The sequence below is a fragment of the Puma concolor genome, chromosome C1, assembly GCF_028749965.1.
Source record: "Puma concolor isolate L17-30 chromosome C1, mPumCon1.1.hap2, whole genome shotgun sequence".
Lineage (NCBI taxonomy): Eukaryota > Metazoa > Chordata > Mammalia > Carnivora > Felidae > Puma > Puma concolor.
This window is the reverse complement of record NC_141674.1, coordinates 209584294-209605666: the sequence shown is the minus strand read 5'-3', so window position 1 is coordinate 209605666 and position 21373 is coordinate 209584294. Positions and strand designations below refer to the sequence as shown.

At 42.9% G+C, this 21373-nt stretch overlaps 1 protein-coding gene across 11 annotated transcripts in view; it reads left to right on the top strand.

The window, feature by feature from the left end:
• DOCK10 (dedicator of cytokinesis 10) overlaps positions 1 to 21373 on the top strand; it is a 271165-nt gene that overhangs the window by 196869 nt on the left and 52923 nt on the right. For all 11 annotated transcript variants that reach the window (XM_086719771.1, XM_086719772.1, XM_086719770.1 and 8 more), the window contains exons 21-28: positions 158 to 279; positions 639 to 725; positions 3901 to 3993; positions 4433 to 4551; positions 7051 to 7120; positions 10518 to 10631; positions 14215 to 14286; positions 20495 to 20641. In XM_086719771.1, coding sequence (XP_086575897.1) covers positions 158 to 279; positions 639 to 725; positions 3901 to 3993; positions 4433 to 4551; positions 7051 to 7120; positions 10518 to 10631; positions 14215 to 14286; positions 20495 to 20641 — 824 coding nt within the window. The remainder of the gene's footprint in view (positions 1 to 157; positions 280 to 638; positions 726 to 3900; positions 3994 to 4432; positions 4552 to 7050; positions 7121 to 10517; positions 10632 to 14214; positions 14287 to 20494; positions 20642 to 21373) is intronic.

Here is a 21373-nt window from a genome sequence, read left to right as displayed (position 1 = left end):
GGGTCTGTGGGACTTGCATTGGGGAGTATTTTAAAGCTATGATTTATTAAAATATTTAGTGAAGTTTTATATTCATAAGTGACTCATAACTTTGTTTTTGGTCCTCACCACGGAGGTTTGTACTCAGAAGTTTTCTCTTTGTTCTTCCTCTGCACAGTTGGGTATGCTTGGCTTCCACTGATGAGACATGATCAGATTGCTTCTCAAGAGTACAATATCCCAATAGCAACAAGCCTGCCTCCTAATTATTTAAGCGTTCAAGATTCTGCGAGTGGGAAGGTATTGAGTGATGTATAATGTAAGGGAAAAAAGAAATACATGAGCTACATGGCACAAGGTTATCTTCTGTCTGCCGTTTAATTTAACCCAAAGGCCACGGTGTACGTATCCATCGTAGTGATGAGTCATGTACCCCACAATATCTCAAGCGTCTTGTTTAGTTTCTGGCCAGGAGAAATGATCTATTAGAATGACTCGCTGATAACGGTCTCACTCCCCAATATTGCCAACTATATTCGCATCTTTTCTTTCCCATCCCTAGAGTCATGGAAGATGATGTCATGGGTCAGGACAGCCAATTAACATAAGCTAAATAACCTGTTTAGTTTCTTTTCTCAGTAACGCGCCCTTTTTTACAGCATGGCGGGAGTGACATTAAGTGGGTCGACGGTGGAAAGCCTCTCTTCAGAGTGTCAACATTTGTGGTGTCCACAGTGAATACTCAGGTGAGCGTGTTGTCCTTAAATGTCAGCATCAGCCCCAACACGTGCGATCAGCGGGGGGCTCCTGTATTCATGGAAGGGGACTCCCCATGTCACATGCTGTCAGAGAGCAGGTGACTGAAAACTGCCAAGGCAGAATGTCTGCAGCATAATTTTATGCCTCTCCGAGAAGAGAGAGAATGTCCCAACCCTCCAGAACCAGGGACTAGAGTATCGGAGGTGTCTTTGTCAGGTTGATGCCCACCCCGCTCCTTGAAATATGGTTTGCTTCCACAGACAACACCCACGTGTTAAAAATGGCAAAGGTTAAAATGGAAGAATTTGGATCTTTACCTCAAAACTAAGTCTGACTCCCAGGGCCTATCCAGTGCTCCGAATGCCAAGGCATCCGCTCCAAATGCAGAATTGCGTCTCAGGGCCTCCTCGGCCAAATTCGGCCTCAGTGACCCTGCACAGGCCACCCCACCCTTGCAGTCAGTATTTTTGTCATCAGGAGAATGGTGACGATAAAATCTACCTGAGGTTTGGGGAAGGATCGAAAGGAGAAACCACGTGTGAAAATATCTCAGGAACTTCAAAATGCTCTCCAATTGCAATTACAGTCATTGCTAAATTACCACAGGCTCGCCCCTTCCGTTGCGTGGCAGTTTATTTTCCTACACTATATGGACTTTTCTGATGACGAATTATAAATTACAAAGCAGGTTCTTACAAGTATATAGACTACGGATTTCTCCGTGAGTTGCTAATTACTTGGTTGCTAAGAAAAATGAAACAATCCGGGGATTACACACATAACAGACCAGAATTTCCCTCGGTGACCCTCTGGTTCCTCAAGCCAGATTTAGCCCTCTTGCCCAGTCCTCTACCCAAACTCTTCAAACCCATTTGGTCTCTGATGCCATCCCCCCCTGGGGCAAGTCCCACACAACGGTCCTTCCCCACCCAATCCTGCCTTTCTGTACCTCAGAATACCAGTGTCTCTTTCTCACACTTCCAGCTGCTTTCCTCCCTGCAGCCCAGGTGTCTGTCCGACTCGCCACCACTCACCTTTCTCTCACCGCCCCTTCCACCACCCACGTACGCGTTGCCCTGTGGGGGATACATTCATCTTTCCTCAAGCACAGGACTTACCTCAGTGATCAACCGCCCAGGCCCTCTCTTGCACCGTGTCTCCCATCTGCCTAGCGTCCCGTTTGACACTCAGCCCTCCTGGCCAGGAAGGCAGTCCCTCCTTCTCTTCCTCCCCTCCCCACATGGGCCTGGTCAGCGCTTACCCATCCTTCCGACCCAGACTCAAATGTCACTTTCTCAAAGAAGCCCCTCCCATTCCCGGACCCCTCAGACAGGCCCCGCCATCTTGTCATACACCCATATGGCACCCTGCTTTCCTGTGAAGCACTTACCTGACTGTGACCAAGTAGCTAGGTATTGAAATTGTGGTATGGTGCCAGTCTCCCTGGCGTAATGGAAGGGACTGGGTTTTCCTGGCCCTCCACTCCGTCCTCCGCACCTGCCAAGGGCCTGGCACAGAGTCAGCTTGCAGTAAGTGATTGTCCAATAGATGAATAAATGAAGTGAAACTGAAAGTATCACACACACACACACACACACGCACACCAGAGGGAACCCTGAGGGAAACCCAAGTCACAGATGCGCTTCCAGAATCGACAGATTCCAGAGAAACATCCAGAATGTGTATCCTCACTAAAATTCTGTGTCTCGCTTTCTGACTGTATAACTCTGACCTCAGCTCAGAACTTAGAGAATCTCCAAGGTGCCACCTTCTTCAGGAAATAGCATGAAAGGATGTATTAGTTTGCTGTGGCTGCGGTAACAAAACACCACAGACTGGGCAGCCTAAACCACAGAAATTTATGTTCTCACAGTTCTGGAGGCTGGAAGTCCAGTATCAAGGTGTCAGCAAGGTTTGTTTCTTCTGAGGCCTCTCTGCTTGGTGCATAGGTGGTCACCTTCTTGCTGGGTCCCCTCGTGGTCTTTCCCTCTGTGCCAACACACATCTGGTGTCTGTCTCTGGGGCCAAATCTCCTCTTTTATAGAGACCTCAATCATACTGGATTAGGTCCACCCTAACTGCCTCATTTTAAGATTTATAATTGTCTCTCTAAAGAGCTTATCTTTAAATACAGTTACATTCTGGGGCGCCTGGGTGGCTCAGTCGGTTAAGCATCTGACTTCAGCTCAGGTCACGATCTCACAGTTTGTGAGTTCAAGCCCCGCATCGGGCTCTGTGCTAACCGTTCGGAGCCTAGAGCCTGCTTCGGATCCTGTGTCTCCCTCTCTCTCTGTCCCTCCCCAGCTCACATTCTGTCTCTCTCTGTCTCAGAAATAAAAATTAAAAACAATTTAAATATAGCTACATTCTGAGTTAGTGGAAGTTAGGACTTCAATGTATGGATTGTGGGAGAACATAATTCCCCCCATAACAAAGGGTCCGAGCCATTTTTATCTCATCAGGTTAGTGTGAACTTCCTCATTTTTTATTAGCTCAGACATTTTAAGCCTGCAAATGTCCCTCTGCATCTTAAGAGTACATCCTCTCTTGTGTGTTAAGAAATATGTAAGAAAACTATCTAGAAGTCTGTGGAAAAACCAGGAAGATGCAAGAAGGCAATTTAAAAAGGGGGCACCTGGGTGGCTCAGTCGGTTAAGCATCCGACTTCCACTCAGCTCATGATCTCACGGTTCATGAGTTCGAGCCCCGCATTGGGCTCTGTGCTGACAGCTCAGAGCCTGGAGCCTGCTTTGGATTCTGTGTCTCCCTCTCTCTGCTCTCTCTCCCTCTCTCTCTCTCTCTCTCTCTCTCTCTCTCTCTCTCTCTCCTCAAAAATAAACAAAAACATTTAAAAATTAAAATTAAATTAAATTAAATTAAATTAAATGATGAGGGGAACAGAGCCAAGGAAAGTGCTTCTCCAGTCACTGTCATGGGGCTGAGAAGGAAAACATACCTATGAGGAAGAAATAAGAGAGAAAGCAGGCTTGGTGGTCCAAGCAGAGCCTTCAGTGTGCCAGAATGTCTAGCGGAAACGAAAGCGTTCATTCTCAATCCTTGATAAAGCACCTGCTCATTGATGCGTCGGTTCTACAGAAATACTCGCACCGCCCATCGCCATGATTGCGTCACCGGAAATAAACGCTTTCTTTCCTGTTTCAGGATCCCCACGTGAACGCGTTTTTCCGACAGTGCCAAAAAAGGGAGAAAGATCTGTCTCAGTCGCCTACCTCGAATTTCATCCGCTCTTGTAAGGTAACAGTGACCTGCAAACAGTTTCAGTGTCTCCAAGGTAGAAATGGGGGAAAGGGGTCTTTACGGTTTCCAGCGAGTAGCAAACTAAGAGGTTACTGCCCTTGAAGATTTTTAGATGCCTTATCAATTTCAGAGAGTAAATGGTTATGTCTCAGTGCCTAGTTTTTGTGTGTTGCTTAAAAAACTAGCAGAGATCAGGGGTTTTTTCCAAAAGAAAAATGGTTGAAAATCAGAATCAGTTGATTTTAAATTAAGTAATTATATAAAGTGCCCTTGCAACATCACCCCCATGCCTGTGTGCCTTGCCAAATGCAATGAAGAATAAAGCCAAAGGAAGGTGAGCTACAGCGTTCATATTTGAGTTCTAAAAAACATCAGCAGAATGTGCCTTAAAATTCATCGGTGCCTTTTTTTTTTTTTTCCTACCAATTTACTACAGAACTTACTGAATGTGGAAAAGATTCACACAATCATGAGTTTTCTGCCTATAATCTTGAATCAGCTGTTCAAGGTGCTGGTACAGAACGAGGAAGACGAAATAAGTACAGCCGTGACCAGGTATCTATCACACGGTCTCGGGAGAAGAGATCTTACAGTCCGTGGTTGCACCAAACTGATTGCAAGAGAATGACCACTACTCGCATGTGCCTGCGTTTCGTTTGAACACAGATCTCAAATCTTAAGTATTTATCACTCTTGACTTCTTGCTTTCAAGTCATTTGTTAGTATCATTTGGATAAAGTTTTAGACCTCTTTTTTTTTTTACTCTTTCTTCTGTTTTATCATTAAGCTTTTTATTTAGAGATAATTAGAGATTTGCATTCAGTCATAAGAAATAATGCAGAGAGACCCCATGTTCCCTTTACCCAGTTTACCAATGGCAACATCTTGCAAAACTGTAACACAGTATCACCACCAGGATATTGACATTGATGGAATGAGGATACAGAACAATTTCCATCACCCGGGAATCCCTCATGTTGCCTTTTTATAGCCACAGTTAACTTCCATCACATCACATCACATCCCCACCCCTATCCTTGGTAACTACTAATCTGTTAAAATTTTAGATAGATAGATAGATAGATAGATAGATAGATAGATAGATAGATAGAGATATGAAGGAGAGCTGGGGATTTTTCCAGTTTTTCGTAGATTCTAGGTGAACACAAGATTTTATTTTTCAGATTAATAGCCAATGCAATTGCTGGGTCATATGATAATTGCACGTGTAGCTTTTTTTTTTTTTTTTAATTTTTTTTTTCAACGTTTATTTATTTTTGGGACAGAGAGAGACAGAGCATGAACAGGGGAGGGGCAGAGAGAGAGGGAGACACAGAATCGGAAACAGGCTCCAGGCTCTGAGCCATCAGCCCAGAGCCCGACGCGGGGCTCGAACTCACGGACCGCGAGATCGTGACCTGGCTGAAGTCGGACGCTTAACCGACTGCGCCACCCAGGCGCCCCGCACGTGTAGCTTTTAAGAAAACACTGAATTGTTTTCTGGAGTAGCTGTACCATTTTGCATTCACCCTAGACTTTTTTTAAGATTTTTCTTAAATTGTTCTCACTTTAAGTTTGTCTGTGCTACATTCTTCCAATATTACTAATCTAATGACTCTGACAATCATAATTTCCTCTCCATAAAGATACCGTTTTAAGTTAGTTAAAGGATCATATATTTCTAATGTTCAGTGTTTTAAAAATATTAGTCACAGAATTCTAGGAAGAAAAATTGCTATTAACATTGAAATGTGTCCAGAACTTTCCTAACTCATAAGCATATTATTAACCTCTTCCAGAATGAGGGTCTTTAGCCTCATTTTTATTTTTTAATTTACATATTTAAATGCAAGTTAATTAATATACAGTGTCATATTAGTTTCGGGAGTAGAACCAGGTGACTCATCACTTACATATGACACCCAGTACTCATCCCAACAAGTGCCCTCCTTAATGTCCATCCCCCATTTAACCCATCCCCCCACCCCGCTCCCCTCCAGCAACCCTGTTTGTTCTCTGTATTTAAGAGTCCCTTATGGTTTGCCTCCCTCTCTGTTTTTATCTTCGCTTTCATTTTTTTTTTAATTTTTTTTTTACATTTTATTTATTTTTGATAGACAGAGAGAGACAGAGCACAAGTGGGGGAGGGGCAGAGAGAGAGGGAGACACAGAATCCGAAGCAGGCTTCAGGCTCCGAGCCGTCAGCACAGAGCCTGACACGGGGCTCGAACTCACAAACCGCGAGATCATGACCTGAGCTGAAGTCGGACGCTCAACTGACTGAGCCACCCAGGCGTCCCTCTTCATTTTCATTTTTAAAGTAGAGCCCTGAAGCTCTGAAAAATTAATGCCTAATCGTTCCATGAGAGCCAGTTCTGGACCCAGATTAAAAGTTCCCAACTGTACCTTCAGTTGAGGCTCTTTCCAGTATGAATATATGGGTCTTTGTTGACAAGACTCCTCAATATTTCGGCGGATAGATCTGTTGAAAATCTGAGACATTCTAAAACATCAGTCACAGCCATAGAGCAACTGGAGGTATGCATGTGAAAACAATCAGCCCACACCACTGCTGCTATTAGAAACTCAGCAGCTAAGGAGGGAAATAAAAAACAAAACCCTGAATCTTAACCTCATCGCTTTCCGCAAAAACATGTGTAGCACCTCTGTGTTGAAAGGAAAGGTCCTCTTAAATGGACTATGATAATCAATTGGAAGTTAAACGTCTTGAGTTTTAATCAGGTACTAAAACTGATCCCTTTTCCAAGAAGGCAGTGTCTTCAAACGGGCAAGCCATAGAAGTCTCCAGTGGGACATTGCAGCCGTAAGATATTACTTCTATCTTAGTGTTTCGAGATTTCAGGGTTGGAAATAGTTAATAGGTAATAGGGATATTAAATATCCCGTATTGGGGGATGAGAGGAGGTATCTGAAATTGGTCCATGCGTTCATTCAGTATCTATTAAATACCCAGTTTATGGAACATACCAGTGACAACCCAAGTGGTATTTTCCCGCTTTCTCCAGAAAGGCCACTGAAGTTTTGTTTTTCCAGGGTTCTGACCGACATCGTGGCCAGGTGCCATGAGGAACAGCTGGACCACTCCATCCAGTCGTACATTAAGGTATGAAATCGACACTTGAACACTGGGCATATCCCCTTGTGCTGTGTGGTTTGTCTCATTTCCTGTCTGCAACAAGTGGGAAGTTTCTCCCTTTAGCTGGATGGGGCTTCCCCTCGGTAATATCAAGCATTCCCCTTAGCTACTTAGAACCCCATCTCTTCGCATTGATAACCCAGACGTGCTCTTTAACGATGTAAATAACATGTACCTGTGCAAATGAAGATTTATACGGGGAGGAAGAGCAAAGAAAGAGAAGAGAAAATGAAAAAGTATTGCCCTTTTGAAGTCAACATTACAAATAAATGCAATTCCTGTGTATATTTAAGGAATATTTTTCCTGTTGGCTTGTTGAATGCTCTGTGTTTCTTCTGTAATGTTTTCTTAGCTCTTTTTATTGTTTTCTCAGGCATTATTTCATTTTCCCAGTTACTGTATATTTGTACCTGCTTCTGGTATGTTAAGTCCTTTATCCTCGGGCATGATCCACTAGCCCATTCCGTCATTGTGCACTGCTTCTACCAGCCCTCCTTCGCCAAGTGTTCACTCGGACATGTTCATATTCTCATTTCCCGTTGGCCTGTGACTTAATGCCAGTGAACTTGTGATGATGGTTTGCACATTAGAGTTCCTGCCTAAATGTCATCTTCTTGAATGAAAAGAAAGAATCCATCCAGACATGAATAAGAGTGCCTCATATTGCTTTCTAATGCGTAAAGGAGCTAAATTTCTATTTTTTTAATGCATACGATGAAATCTTTTTGAGACACAGACCTTTTTTAATTAAAAGAATTTATTCCATTAATGTATACAAATGGACATATACTTATATAATTTAGGTGTCTAGAAAGGTGACTAGAGAAGAATTGGGGGGAAGGGCGGTTGTGCTAGAAACGTGTAAAAGACAAAAACAAAACTTCCCGTGAAATTTCATTCTGGAGGGAACCCCTCTGTGATACCATCGGTGAGGAATTTGTTCATGGCGGTTTTAGATCTGCATATTTTCTACCTGCCAGAAATGTTAGATAATCTCCCCAAATACCTAAGTATGACTTGTTCCCTTCCTTACAATAGTCCATATGCCAAAAATAGTCAGCCACTTCACAGTTATTTCCCTATTGTATAATTTTGCCCAATAATATGTACATTTCAGTTGTGGAAAGCCAGTTCGACCTACAAATTCTTTTTTTGGTTTGTTCTCTGAGACAGAATCATAGTGTACTTTGAGCAGGTATTGATGAATTTACGTTCAACAGAATCATCTACAGGACTTTCACTGTCTCAGTGCTTACCCTGAGTTTTCCATTTCAATCTCCAAAGGGGCTAAGAAGAAAACAGTTCCCCGGTCCTTATTACACAAAGGCATCTCCATTTCAACACAAGTATTTGCCTTGTTCCAATGGGATCATTGAAAATTACATTAAGAACCCATGATGTTGTGACTATTTTTGTGACAGCCAAGGCAAGTCCCTTATAAGTCAGCTCTCGGACTCATTCTGTGATGCTCTTGGAAAGCTATATGGGAAGGCATCCTGATATGGTCTTTATTTTTGACCAGGCTGTTTGAAATCTCCTGATGAGACCATTTGATTTTGTAATATAGGAGACTGCATACTTAGTTTGCTTTGAAGTGGTTGAAATTCAGGAATATACCTAAGTAGAATTCCAAGCTGATAACAATTCCTAAAGATATTTTATAAAATACTTCCACATATCTACAGCGAGCACACCCTAATAAATAGTGTCAACAGTAATTTTACTCTAGAAAGAACACTAAACTAGCAAGTGGGAAATTAGATCCTAGTCGAGGTTAAATAGTTAACTAGAACAATCAGCCTCTCTTGACCTCATTTTTACTCCTGTGAAGTGAGAAGGATGAACCAGATGAATATCCAGCTCTATGATTCTGTTATTGGACTCCTGTTGCAATACATGGTTGACTGTCTGACCTTGACCAAGGAGTCTCATTTTTTTTTTTTTTATCCTCGGTGGGAAAAAAGAATTTCTTAACATGCAGATAGATATTAAGCCCCATACCTAGGTGCATAACGAAAACTGATGGGCCGATGCCAATATATGCTTTTATATCTTTGAAAGATGTGCTATTCAATGGAACTTATGTATATTCAGAAGCAAACTAAACACCATTTCAAGTTCAGTGGTGCTAAATGCTGCTAACTCACCCCATCTACAATATCCAAAATGCACACACATACACCATGTCTTTTTCAAAGATGGGTGTCTAAAGCCAATCTAATTAAATGCCATGGGTTATGGCAATTCATGGCACTGACATGTTCCAGCCAAAATTTTAAAATAAGAATATCCCAGGGCTAGTTGTAATGCTGTTGAGGCCAAATAACAGGGCATAGGACCAGGTAGTTGGGAGTGATATTACCCTCACATGAGTGGTAATTCATGAGGGAAAAAAAATCGTACTACTCTGGATTTTAGCTAGTTCCATGCATCTCTTAGCTTTGTCTTTCTCCTCTGGGATGAGCTCGGAGAAGTCAGCCTCCATCAGGGCCACTTAGGTGACAATGAGCTGCAAAGTTCAAATAAATAATGATAGATCCAAATGTGAATGTTCCTTTGCTTTGAGTTTCTTGCCTGCCTCCACTCTTGACGATAGCGAAGGCTGAGGGGTGAATATTGTGAAGAAATGACCTTCCTTGAGGCTAACCCTACTCATAAGTAAAATGTTACAATTCAGTGATGAGCATTTTATATTTAAAATATGTGCATAAATTGGTACTGATACCCTTAAAATATATGAAGGGATCCTGAAAACTAAAAACCATTTCATGCGCTCAGAAGTACATACCAAAACCAGTCTTTTGAGAGAAAAAAAAGTAAGCAACATTTGTTATCCTACTGATGGCCGATGTTCATGAACCCTTTGATAGCTGTGTCTGAGCGTGACATGATAGAACCTGGGCGTGTGGGGAGCTCACGTACTGGCCTCTGGAAGGCACCTGCTTCCCCACTTGGCTATTTGAGTGGGTGCTCTACCCTTTCAGGATGAAGAAATGCTACCATGCCACCTGTTACCAGTGGAAGGAAGGAGAAGGGGAAATGTGTCCTAAGTAGGTGGGTCAAAGCCCTCCGTGTTTCCTTGAACCTGCTAAATTGCTCTCTGACTCTTTCTTTTGATTTCTACACAAAGAGTTTCAAGGAGAGCTTAGGTGAGCCAAGCCCTACCTGTGCAAAGCCCTAAATAGGAACAGTTGTATACTCCTCTTATCATTGGGCCTTCATTTATTTCATGACAAAATCTGGCATGAGCAGATAATTTTGAGATATGAGTTATTCGTGTAACATAACTGTGGAAACTCCGGTTTTCTGTTTTGTTTTTTTTTTTTAAGTCTTTAACTTTTTTCCCTTTTTGGATTTTCTTCAGTTCGTGTTCAAGACCAGGGCATGCAAGGAGAGAACTATACATGAGGAGCTGGCTAAAAATGTGACTGGTCTTTTGAAATCCAATGACACCCCAACAGTAAAGCATGTCCTCAAGGTAAAGAATTTAAATGAAATTAAATTTAACATTTAACAATAAATGTTGTCAAGTTTCACTGTTAGCACCAGGGCTGGCTTGCTCCCACTCCCGGAAGGTGATGGGACTCATCGATTCTCATAGGTCATTTCTCTTACAGTTTCTAGCATAAACGCCATATTGAAACTGCCCCATATAAAAACATTAAGCACAAGAGATCTGTGTCAAAAGAACAGAGCTAGAATAGGCCCAAGTTAAGTCCTTTGGCCTAAAGACAAAAACGAATGACTGTTAATAATCCGAAACACTCAAAAATGCTAACTGTAGCAAAAATAAAGTTTGTTGGGTTTTTAGGGATAGTAAGAGGAAATGTACCAACAGAAGGGTTAATGCTGTCCTAATGAATACACTGACAACAGACAGGAAGCGGACAGAGCCACCACTGTTTGACCCTAGAATGTTGAAAAACACATGCATTCATGATACATAAAGCAGAGGTGGCGTGGGGCGCCTGGGTGGCTCAGTCAGTTGAACACCCAACTCTTGGTTTTGGCTCAGGTCGTCATCTCGCAGTTCGTGAGTTTAAGTCCTGCTGGCAGTTCAGACCCTGCTTGGGGTTCTCTTTCTCTCCCTCTCTCCATGCCCCTCCCCTGCTCATGTTGTCTCTCTCTCTGTATCAAAATAAATAAATAAACTTTTTTTAAAAAGCAAAAAGAAAAGACGGCGAGAAGCTTATAAAGAGATAACTCTACATTATTATAGAAGCATGGATTTAGTCCCCAGCTAAATTAATTTTCTATCATGACTTGACAGATGGATGATTGATCAGCAAGTAGCTGGAAAGAGAAGGTGGGATCAATAAACCTCAACATGAGTTCCCTAAACTCAAATTATTCTAGGCCAAGCAGTTTGTTTAAATTAGTCTTATGAGTATATTCATTCTGTTTACGCAACAAAACTGCTCCGAGTGCCCCACCCCCACAGGACAGGCACCAGCCTTAGCATTCGGCAGACATCAGAGGATAGAATAAAGACCTCTGCCCTTGGGAAGCTTGCATTCTGCTGGGGGATGAAAATGAGCAACTACAGACTTCAGAACCAAAATAATTAAATTGTGTGTTAGAAGGTGAGAAGTGGTATGGGGGAAAAAAATATCCAGCAGGTAAGGGGAATCGGGAACGCTGGGGGTACAGAGTGAGGTTGGCAGTTTAAATAGAATGGTGAGGATAGAACTCATGGAGAAGGTGATACTTGAGCAAAAAGTGCAAAGGAAGTTGGGGAACTGGCCACATGGGTGCTTGGAGAACAGTAAAGGTAGAGGGGACTCATGTATAAAATCGCAAGGCAGCGGCCTGCCTGGTGTTCCAGAAGGATGGCAGAGAGGCCAGTGTGGCTGGAGCCAAGTCAGCGAAGAAGAAAGGAGGAGGGCAAGAGTGGGGAGCACTGGTTGGCAGGTAGCCTAAGGCCTTGCGGGCTACTGCAAGGGCTTTGGCTCCCACTCGGCAAATTTGAGAGCCCTTAGAGGGTTGTGAGCAGGGGAGTGATGCAAGCTGACCTGAGTTTAAAGGGGCACCCTGATGGCTGTGTAAAGAGAGAATCCACTCTAGCAGGGGTGGAGTGAGGGTGGTATCAGGGTGCTCGGGGTGGCGGGGGGAGAGGTGCCTGCCAGAGAAGCAGGGTTCTGTAGGGAGAGTCCGCGCTCAGTTAAAAGACAAGGTCAAGGGAATGTTCGGAGAAATTACGTCTTCAGGAGATTTTGGTGATGTTGGGCCATGCCTTCCAGAAGGTGTGTCGGGAGATAAGCAGTGGGATGTAAGAATGCAAAAAGGACTATGTGGTACCTACAGAGAATAGAGGGCAAGAAGGCGAGACTTCTGTTATCAGACAGAAACTGAAACCAAAGGCCTAATTCCATTAGTCCTGGTGGCCTCTAGGTAAACAGCAGAAGCAGACGAGACTGCTAAGGGGTAGAGCTTGATAGGCCTCAGCTGCCTTAAGAGGCAAATGTAGGGACACTTGGCATATCGTTCAAAATATTATTTTGGACACGATGGGGAAAGGGAATGGTAACAGTGTGCCTTGTATTGTTATTTCTGACAACATGAATTCCATTTCCAATATCAAGTTTACTAAGAAACGACCCCTTCATAAATCGAGAGCTGCCTTGTTCGAACACAGACCTCCTTTGTCCCTCATCTCAGTCAGACGTCTAGAGTCAGGACCGTGGACTCAGAAGCTCTTAGCAGTGTTGTGTGTACCAGCCTAAAGTGGATCTAATTCACGTGCCCCTCGATGGTAGACCAGAGAAGTAAATTGGGGTTGTGTATGTGATGGACTTCCAGCTAAGTGAGTCAACATAGATGGACCTCAGGACAGGATTTCTTGAATGAAAAAAGCAATCATCGGACAATATGCACCGGATGATTCCGTTTATGTGGAGTTCAGCGGCAGGCAAAAACTAAATTGTGCTTCAGTGTATACTATTGGTAGCAAAACTTTGAAGTAAAGCAAGGGAATAATTAGCACAGAATTCAAAATTATCAGTGGTGGATAAAATGGAAGGGGAAAAGGACCAGGGAGGTATAGTCTTTAAACTGTACATATACAACATACACTTTTTGTATCTGGGGTAAGTATGACCCTTAGACCCGAGAAAGGGGGACTTTCATCCTAGGACATGTTTTGGTCTTCTCCAGCTGCACCCCTCCCCAGAGGAAGAGGTGGGAGAGGAGCTAAGAGAAATGCCCACTGGGAGCCCCTACCTCCCCTTCTGGACCAAAAGGATTCCCAGGAGCCTCCCACCTTAAGGGCTTATCAGCTTAATCTTAGGCCCTCTGAGGGCCTCTTTCCTAAGTCCACCCTTCAGAGGGGAAATCTTGATGCCCGAGGAAAACTAGACCTACGAAGGGAGCAGTTTGAAGTGGGAGAGAGTTCATGGACAGCAGTCTCTTATGCAGGCTTGACAGTCCCATGTGGGCAGGTGGTCCGTCCCGGTATGGGACAGAACCTTGGGCAAGAAGAGGGGTTAGGCCAAGGACCTGCTCTGTCTGTGCCCCCACATTCTGGCCCAGCGCTCCAAGTTGACGTGAAGTTCTATTTGACATGAAGTTAGGGGAATCAAACACACTTAATTTAACACTTTGTTAGCTTGACTTCAAACTTTTAGATGTTTAGCCATGTGGCTTTCATCTTTACTTTTGCCTCTGGCCCTGGAAATGCTAAGGAGAGGCCCACGTTGATATATTTTAATATAAAACGTTTTCTTTAGTTTTGCGTAACTGAAACAAATAGAACACTCCATGAATAAATATTTCATGAGATTGCTGTCTAATCAGCCGCATCCAGTAAACCAGTATCTTGTTTTAGTTCAAACATTCTTTAAGATGATTAAGCTGCTGAAATGTCTGGCATTTACTTTCACCACTGGAATTTTGATAACGATCGTCCTAACGTAATGGAGATATTTTATTGTTCTGATTCATTTCGTTTCAAAGAACACATTTTAAAATAAAGACTTTACAACATTACGTGTTTTAAAGGACAAAATCATTGTTATTTTACTATCACGTAATAAATTTCTTGCTGTCTTTTCTTTTCCTAACAGCATTCTTGGTTCTTCTTTGCAATTATCCTCAAATCAATGGCACAGCACTTGATTGACACAAATAAAATTCAGGTAAGAACATAGGTAATGCAACACAGTCCAACAATTGTGCTGATTAATACGCCCTCGTTAGTTCCATTTTTATTTGCTTTGTGAACCTTAGCAATCTGTGTCCGTTGCTTTTTAAGTGGGAGAAACGATTGTGTGCGTCAGTACAGGTCCTTCAGAAGCAAATGCCAGGACAGAATTAGAGGTGCAAAAGGATAGGAAGGAAGACCAAGACCAGGAAGATCTGACACCTGTGGAAGGAGAAGGAAAGAAAGAGGGTTGGCCAGAAAGACCTCGGCAGTGAGAAGTTTTTAGCTGGGCCAATGGGCATTCTGAGAACGGAGAATGTTCATTAGAAGAGTCCTGCGTGGGGCAGATGGTCTGCTTGTGGTATCTCTGCAAGCTCAGTTATGAACTTGGAGAGCCTTGGGAGACCATGGGCTTGGCATGAGCGCTTGGCGTTCTTCCCGGTAGATTTTGTCTCGAAAGAACAGCTGAGCTGTGCTCATCCATGGCTGCCATAGTCCATGGTTTGTATTATGCATAGCACATGCTCCTGAATCTGCCCTTCTGCAGTTCCCATGGGCCTCGCTTCCTGAAAGGAAGTTTACAAGAGGAAGGCTAGTGGGATCACCGGAAGCTCCTGTTATGGCAGTATGTCTCAGGGCGCCACATGATTCTCATCATCTCCATCCTCTCCGTGTCCATCTTTGATTCCACTCACCCTCAGCCAGCAGCTCTGAAGGTCTTGGTGGCTTATCTGTGGTGTGACCCAAGCCCTTATTCAAACTGGTCCAGAGCGGTCTCAGCCTCTGGTCATCATACTCTACACAGATCATTCATAGTTATAATTGGGTAAGAGGACCAAGAAGCACTCAAGTGGATTGATCTCCTGAGTTCCACACAGATTTCTCTGTACTCTCACAGTAGGTAAACCACCCCCCTTCTGCCACCAAGAGAATAAATCAGAATATTGCTTGGGGTGGAGCTGGCGGTGAATAGTGATATTGTCTTTGTTTACACTCTTGGTCAGGAAGGGGCAGTGTTGGGGGTTTCCACTTGGCCTTTTACCACGGGCCAAGCATCCAGTGTGAGGTCAGTCCAAATGCCAATTATGTCAATACCAATTATACATTTGCACCAGGTAAATGTATAAATGACTGTCAGGTGGATCTTTGAAACCAGTGGATCCACATTAGCAGAATTTTAGCGTGGACCCTTTTATTGATTCCTTTTAAGTTTCCACTGTAACAGGGTGGGCGTGATGATTCTTTTGGCCTTCAGATACCAGTATCAGCTCAGATCTTGTATTAAATAGTGCTTGAAATACATGAGTGTTCCCCTCCCCCTAGTGCAGTCATCTGAGTCCAAGGCTGTGGAGCCCTTTGTAGAGGGCCGATAGAATCATTAAAGTATATGCTTAACTGCAGTATTGCAGGGGGCTTTTTGTAGAGACCCTATCTCCCCTTCGATCAGTGTGTACCAGATCTGAAAACTGACTCAGGTCTAGAGGCAGAGAAAGGAATCGCAAATATTTTTTGGAGCAAACATTGTCATCTTCTGAGATGAGAAGCTGCCTTTTTGGTAGATTAAGTATTGCCATCGTTGGTTACCGTTTTTCCCAGAGGGACTCCAATATTTTTAACTAGCTCTACAACTACCTGAGGGTCAAGCCCCCTTGGCTGCTCTCCAGCCTTCCTACCTGTTACCGTAATTGTGGCCTTCTGGCTCCTGGAGGTTAAGTACAATCTCCTGGCCTCTGTTATTTGGGGGACCATCATCGCCATGACTGTTAGTGAGCCAACACTGTGACTGCCTGTCTCATCGGCAGACAGGAGACCACTGAACTTCTTAGAGATGTCAGTCCCACCTTTTTGATGGCTTTGGTGTGAATGATGTGACTTGCGGAGGTTCCTGTAGAACTTGATCCTCCAGTGGATCTTCTGGTCTCTACCTGTCCATTCTTACGTATCCATTTTCCTCTATCTCTTTATTCTTTCTTCTATCATCTGCCAGGACACCTCAAGTATTCTCATTTTCACGCTGCTTAGAATGTGCCGTCACCAGGATGCTAAGAGCCATCCTAACAATGAGTGGTCCACCCAAAGGTATCACTTCACTCAAGTCCTGATAAAATGTCAATGAATTTTAACTTATTCGCTCTTCTTTCTGACCCCCTTGGGGACCAGAGGAACTCCCGTGGCTCCTGCTTGGTACATGCCAACTAACTCTTCCAGCTTCTTAGGGTATACTCTCTTTCATACCTTATTAGGCCCAGCAAGTTCATAGCTGGGTTACGCTAGGACAGTTCACCTGGGAGAAATGCAGTCTCTAAATCGGGGGAAGTAGGGCACTTGTACCAAGGCTGAGGGTTTAGGAAAGTGTGCGTAGCCACCTGTCCTTGGGCCGTCCACCCAGATCCATGCTTCCAGACTCCAGGTCTCTCCAACCATGGCTTGACCTAAGCATAGCAGATCGGCCTTGGCTGGACACTTAGTCGTCTCCGGAGCTTCCTAACTTACCTCTTAGATCATCTATTTGGTTTTCAGCTGTGTCTGCTCTCCCTCTTCCAGTGATGAAAACCTCCTGTCTGGAAGGAAGAGAAAATCTAATGTAAAGATAAGAATTATTCATATGTCTCTGTTACTGAGCTGTGTTGGGAGTTAGGAAACCTCACCACTCCAGTCCTTGCCCCATCACTAACAGGGTAGATGATAAAAAAGACACTTAGCATCTCAGAGCATATTTTCTCACCTGTGAGAAGAACGGATTAGACTAAAACCCTTTCATTCCTACCAGTATTTATCTGCTCAGATAGGTCACAGATGCCCTTATGAACAGTTAAAAATAAAGGAACTCATCATGGACGATGCCCTCGTGTCTAACCGTTTATCTTCGCTGATTCAGGTTTCTTTTTCATTGTCACCTTCAGGGGCTACCCCACCCTCCAGTGTCCTCTCAAGGGCCCATCACCTTCAAGTTCTCTTTTTTTTTTTATTTTTTTTAATGTTTACTTATTTTTGAGAGACACAGAGAGACAGAGCATGAGCAGGGGAGGGACACAGACACACACAGACACACAGACACACACACACACACACACACACACACACACAGGATCTGAAGCAGGCTCCAGGCTCTGAGCTGTCAGCACAGAGCCCGGCATGAGGCCCGAACTCATGAGCTGTGAGATCATGATCTGAGCTGAAGTCGGATCTTTAACCAGCTGAGCCACCCAGGCACCCTGCATCACCTTTGAGTTTTCTAACCATCTCCATTCATCACAGACCTGATACCATCATTTCATTCAAAAGCGTCCACAATGCACACCTCTTACACTTTTTGTGTTGTCTTTTCTTTCTTTCTTTTTTTTTTTTTAATTGTGAAATGAATGGCTTCCCCCACCATTAAGATAGTTTTTGTCATCACGGAGTGTGGGAGATTTGAGGAAGTCAGGAGAGGCATCTGGCTTTGCGCCCTGAGAGGCAGAAAGCACCTCCACATGTGGTCTTGACAAAGGTGAGTTCCTGTTCACTAGGAACTTATGGATGCCTTCTCTGCACTGATCTCTAGTAGCAAGAGGTTCATGGTACTGGCTGACCTTTTGTTTCCCACCAGCCTCCTTTTCCTAAAAAATTGCCAAGAGCCTGAAATTCAGCCCGTGCATTCTATGCCTGCCCCTGGTGACATATGCCATACGATAGATAGCGCAGACTCTCCAATGTGTTCTGGCTCTTTGGCTTACAATCAGACTGTGCTATTCCTTTGCCTCTTTTCTCCCCCTATTCTGAGACAGAAATCCACGATTCCCGGTGCAGACGCTCTCCCATTTCAATTGAGCCTTTGGGATATACTTCTGGAGAACAATTAAAAACACTACTCACATATTTACCTGTCAGAACTTCTTTGGGTTAAGAGTGGGAGTAAGCCACAAGGAGTTAGAGAAGTAGACAAAAAGAGGGAAGAACCGAGGGAATATCAAAGCCCAAGGTGTCAGCACATGTGCTGTGAAGAAAATGTTGGTGCTGATGTATATAATGCATCTTAGAGGATTAACAAAAGGAAAAGAGGAAATCTACAGATGTGCTTTGATTATTTAAAAAGAATGTTGTTTTCATGTAGGTGAATTGTTTATTTCCCAAGGTATATGGAGCAGAATGAAAAACTTCCCACGTGATTAAATAATTTATGTTTATTTGTTGTTAATGTAATTTGATTTCCACAGTAAGCGTTAAATATACATAGAGGGTAACCATACTATCCCAAAATATCTATGTAGCCGTGTTCTGGTAAATGGATTTAAAAATAATCCAGTGCACATAAGCACTTAAGAACTTGGTCTTAGAAAGAAAGAAAAGAAGAAAGGAAGAGGGAAGGAAGGAAGGAAGGAAGGAAGGAAGGAAGGAAGGAAGGGAGGGAAGGAGGAAGGAAGGGAGGGAGGAAGGAAGGAAGGAAGGAAGAAGGAAGGAAGGAAGAAAAGGAAGGAAGGAAGGAAGGAAGGAAGGAAGGAAGGAAGGAAGGAAAGAAGGAAGCAATGGAGGAAGGAAGGAAGGAGGAAGGAAGGAAGGAAGGAAGGAAGGAAGGAAGGAAGGAAGGAAGGGAAGGAGGAAGGAAGGAAGGAAGGAAGGAAGGAAGGAAGGAAGGAAGGAAGGAAGGAAGGAGGGAGGGAGAGAGGGAGGGAGGAGGAAGGAAAAGCCAGTTGAACCTCTTGTTTGTTCCATGTGATTCCTATAACTTCATCCTCCTTGTTTTAATCTCGTCACATGGAAGGCTGGGTGCTGAGAATTTTAGAAATATATAGAGTTCAGTCTAACTCTAAATTTTGTGTTTCTATCTATGGTGAAAATGTGAGGCTAATTTTAAAGTCAACTTATAAAGATGAATCAATCTTGCCTGTCTCGTGCGAAGGGCTATGTGAATTCATGAAGTACGGCTAGATGGGAAAACTTAGCTGCCCGAAACTTTCCCCTTCTGTGCGGGAGGTCCAACAGGAGCAGAAGATTCCTGGACTGGAGGAGAGTCATTAGGAACCCACAGAGTTTAGGTCAATGAATGTTATCTAATCTCAGAGCCAAGTCATTTTATGTCTGGTGGCAAGTCTCTTAACTGGGAGGTCCCACTGGCACCTGCTGTGGCATATCCTGGGACCGTGACCTTAGGATGAGCTTGTACAAACTTGAAGTTACGAGATGAATAAAGGTGGAGAGGCTGATGTAAAACCTGGTGATTATAGCTAATAACAGTGTGTTGTATGATTGAAATATGCTCACAGAGTAAAACTTAAATGTTCTTACCAAAAAAATAATAAAGATGTGAGGTGATGGATATGTTAACTATATGGAAGGAATCTTTCATGATATACATGTGGTATATGTGTATCAAAGCACCAGTGTGCACTTTAAACATCTTACAGTTTTCTATGTCAGTTACACGTCAATAAAGCTGAAATATGTTTTCAGAAAAGACTAGCTGGGGCTTTACTAGAGGACATTTCAAACCAGTATCTGCACTCATTCAGTTACTCATTCATTGATCTCTTATAGTTGTTTATTGGGGATACCGCATCTTAAAAAAATCAAAATAATTGATTTTGAATTAAATAGAAAACTACGTGTTAATGGAAATCTAGACTAATATTTATTGTAGTTATTTTCTAACAGGGAAGGGGGGGAATTAAGATGTGAGAGGTCATAGAACATGTTACATTTCTACACTGTTTGAATAGTTTGCTATTAATAGATAATTTACTTTTTAATGAAAAAGTGAGGACCACCTGAGTGGTGCAGTGGGTTAACTGTCCAACTCTTGATCTCGACTCGGGTCATGATCTCACAATTTTTGAGTTCAAGCCCCACATCAGGCTCTGCACTAATGTTGCAGGGCCTGCTTGGGATTCTGTCTCTCCTTCTCGCTGACCTTCCCCTGCTTATGTTCTCTCTCTCTCTCTCTCTCTCTCTCTCTCTCTCTCTTCAAAATAAATAAATAAACTTAAGAAAAAATTTTTTAAAAAGTGAAAAACATCATTGGCCAAGATAGAAGGGAGCGTTAAGGGAAAATGATGGAAATTATAATCTTGAAATCAAAAGGGTTCCTATTTTGTAATTGCTTTCAAGTTTTCAAAAGGACTTTTTGTTTCATATATACAAAATGAAGGAAGTCTTTCAGTTTCTTTTTTTCCAGGCTTAGGATTCCACATGCCACATTATAAAGAAATGATCCATTCTTTCCCCAGCTTTCTCGGACTCAAAGATTTCCTGAATCTTACCAGAATGAATTGGACAATCTTGTAATGGTCCTATGCGATCACGTGATTTGGAAGTACAAAGATGCACTTGAAGAGACAAGAAGGGCAAATCAAAGCGTTGCCAGATTTCTTAAGGTACAGTTAAAAGAGTTCACAGTCCCATACAAGCCTTCATGATAGTGAATGCAAGATATTCTGAATGTTAATCAACTCATATCTCCATTTATGATGAGTCAAAACTTAGCACTATTAGATGAATACTTTTATCTATACATCTTTTTAATATTTTGTTTCGATTTGGGGTGCCTGGGTGGCTCAGTCATTTGAACATCCAGTTCTTGATTTCAGCTCAGGTCATGGTCCCAGGATTGTGGGATCGAGCCCCACATTGGGCTCCACACTGAGCCTGAAGCCTGCTTGGGATTTTCCCTCTCTCTCTCTCTCTCTCTCTCCCTCTTCCTCCTCCCCAGCTCACACACTGTTTCCCTCTCTCTCTCTCTCAAAGTAAAAAAAAAAAAAAAAAAATTAATATTTTTTTCCAATTTAGAGTCCCAGAAGAAAAACCAAGCTTCAATAAAAGTATCCATTTGAGTATTGTCAAATCTTAGTATTTCTAAATATTTTTTAAGTGAGATTTTTAAAGGAAAAGCTGCAATGTGGCAATATTTTCTTGGGCATTTCTGCCCTTGGAGTAATGTTCTGGATTGCCTGTAGCTCTACTGATGTCAAATAGCCGCTTTGGGAACTTAGGGTAATTTGGCATTTTTATTATATTACCTCCAGGCTCTTTTATACATGATGAAAATATTATGCACCAATCGCATTTTAAAAATGATCAATTTAAGTATTGAGAAACTACTTTCTAAC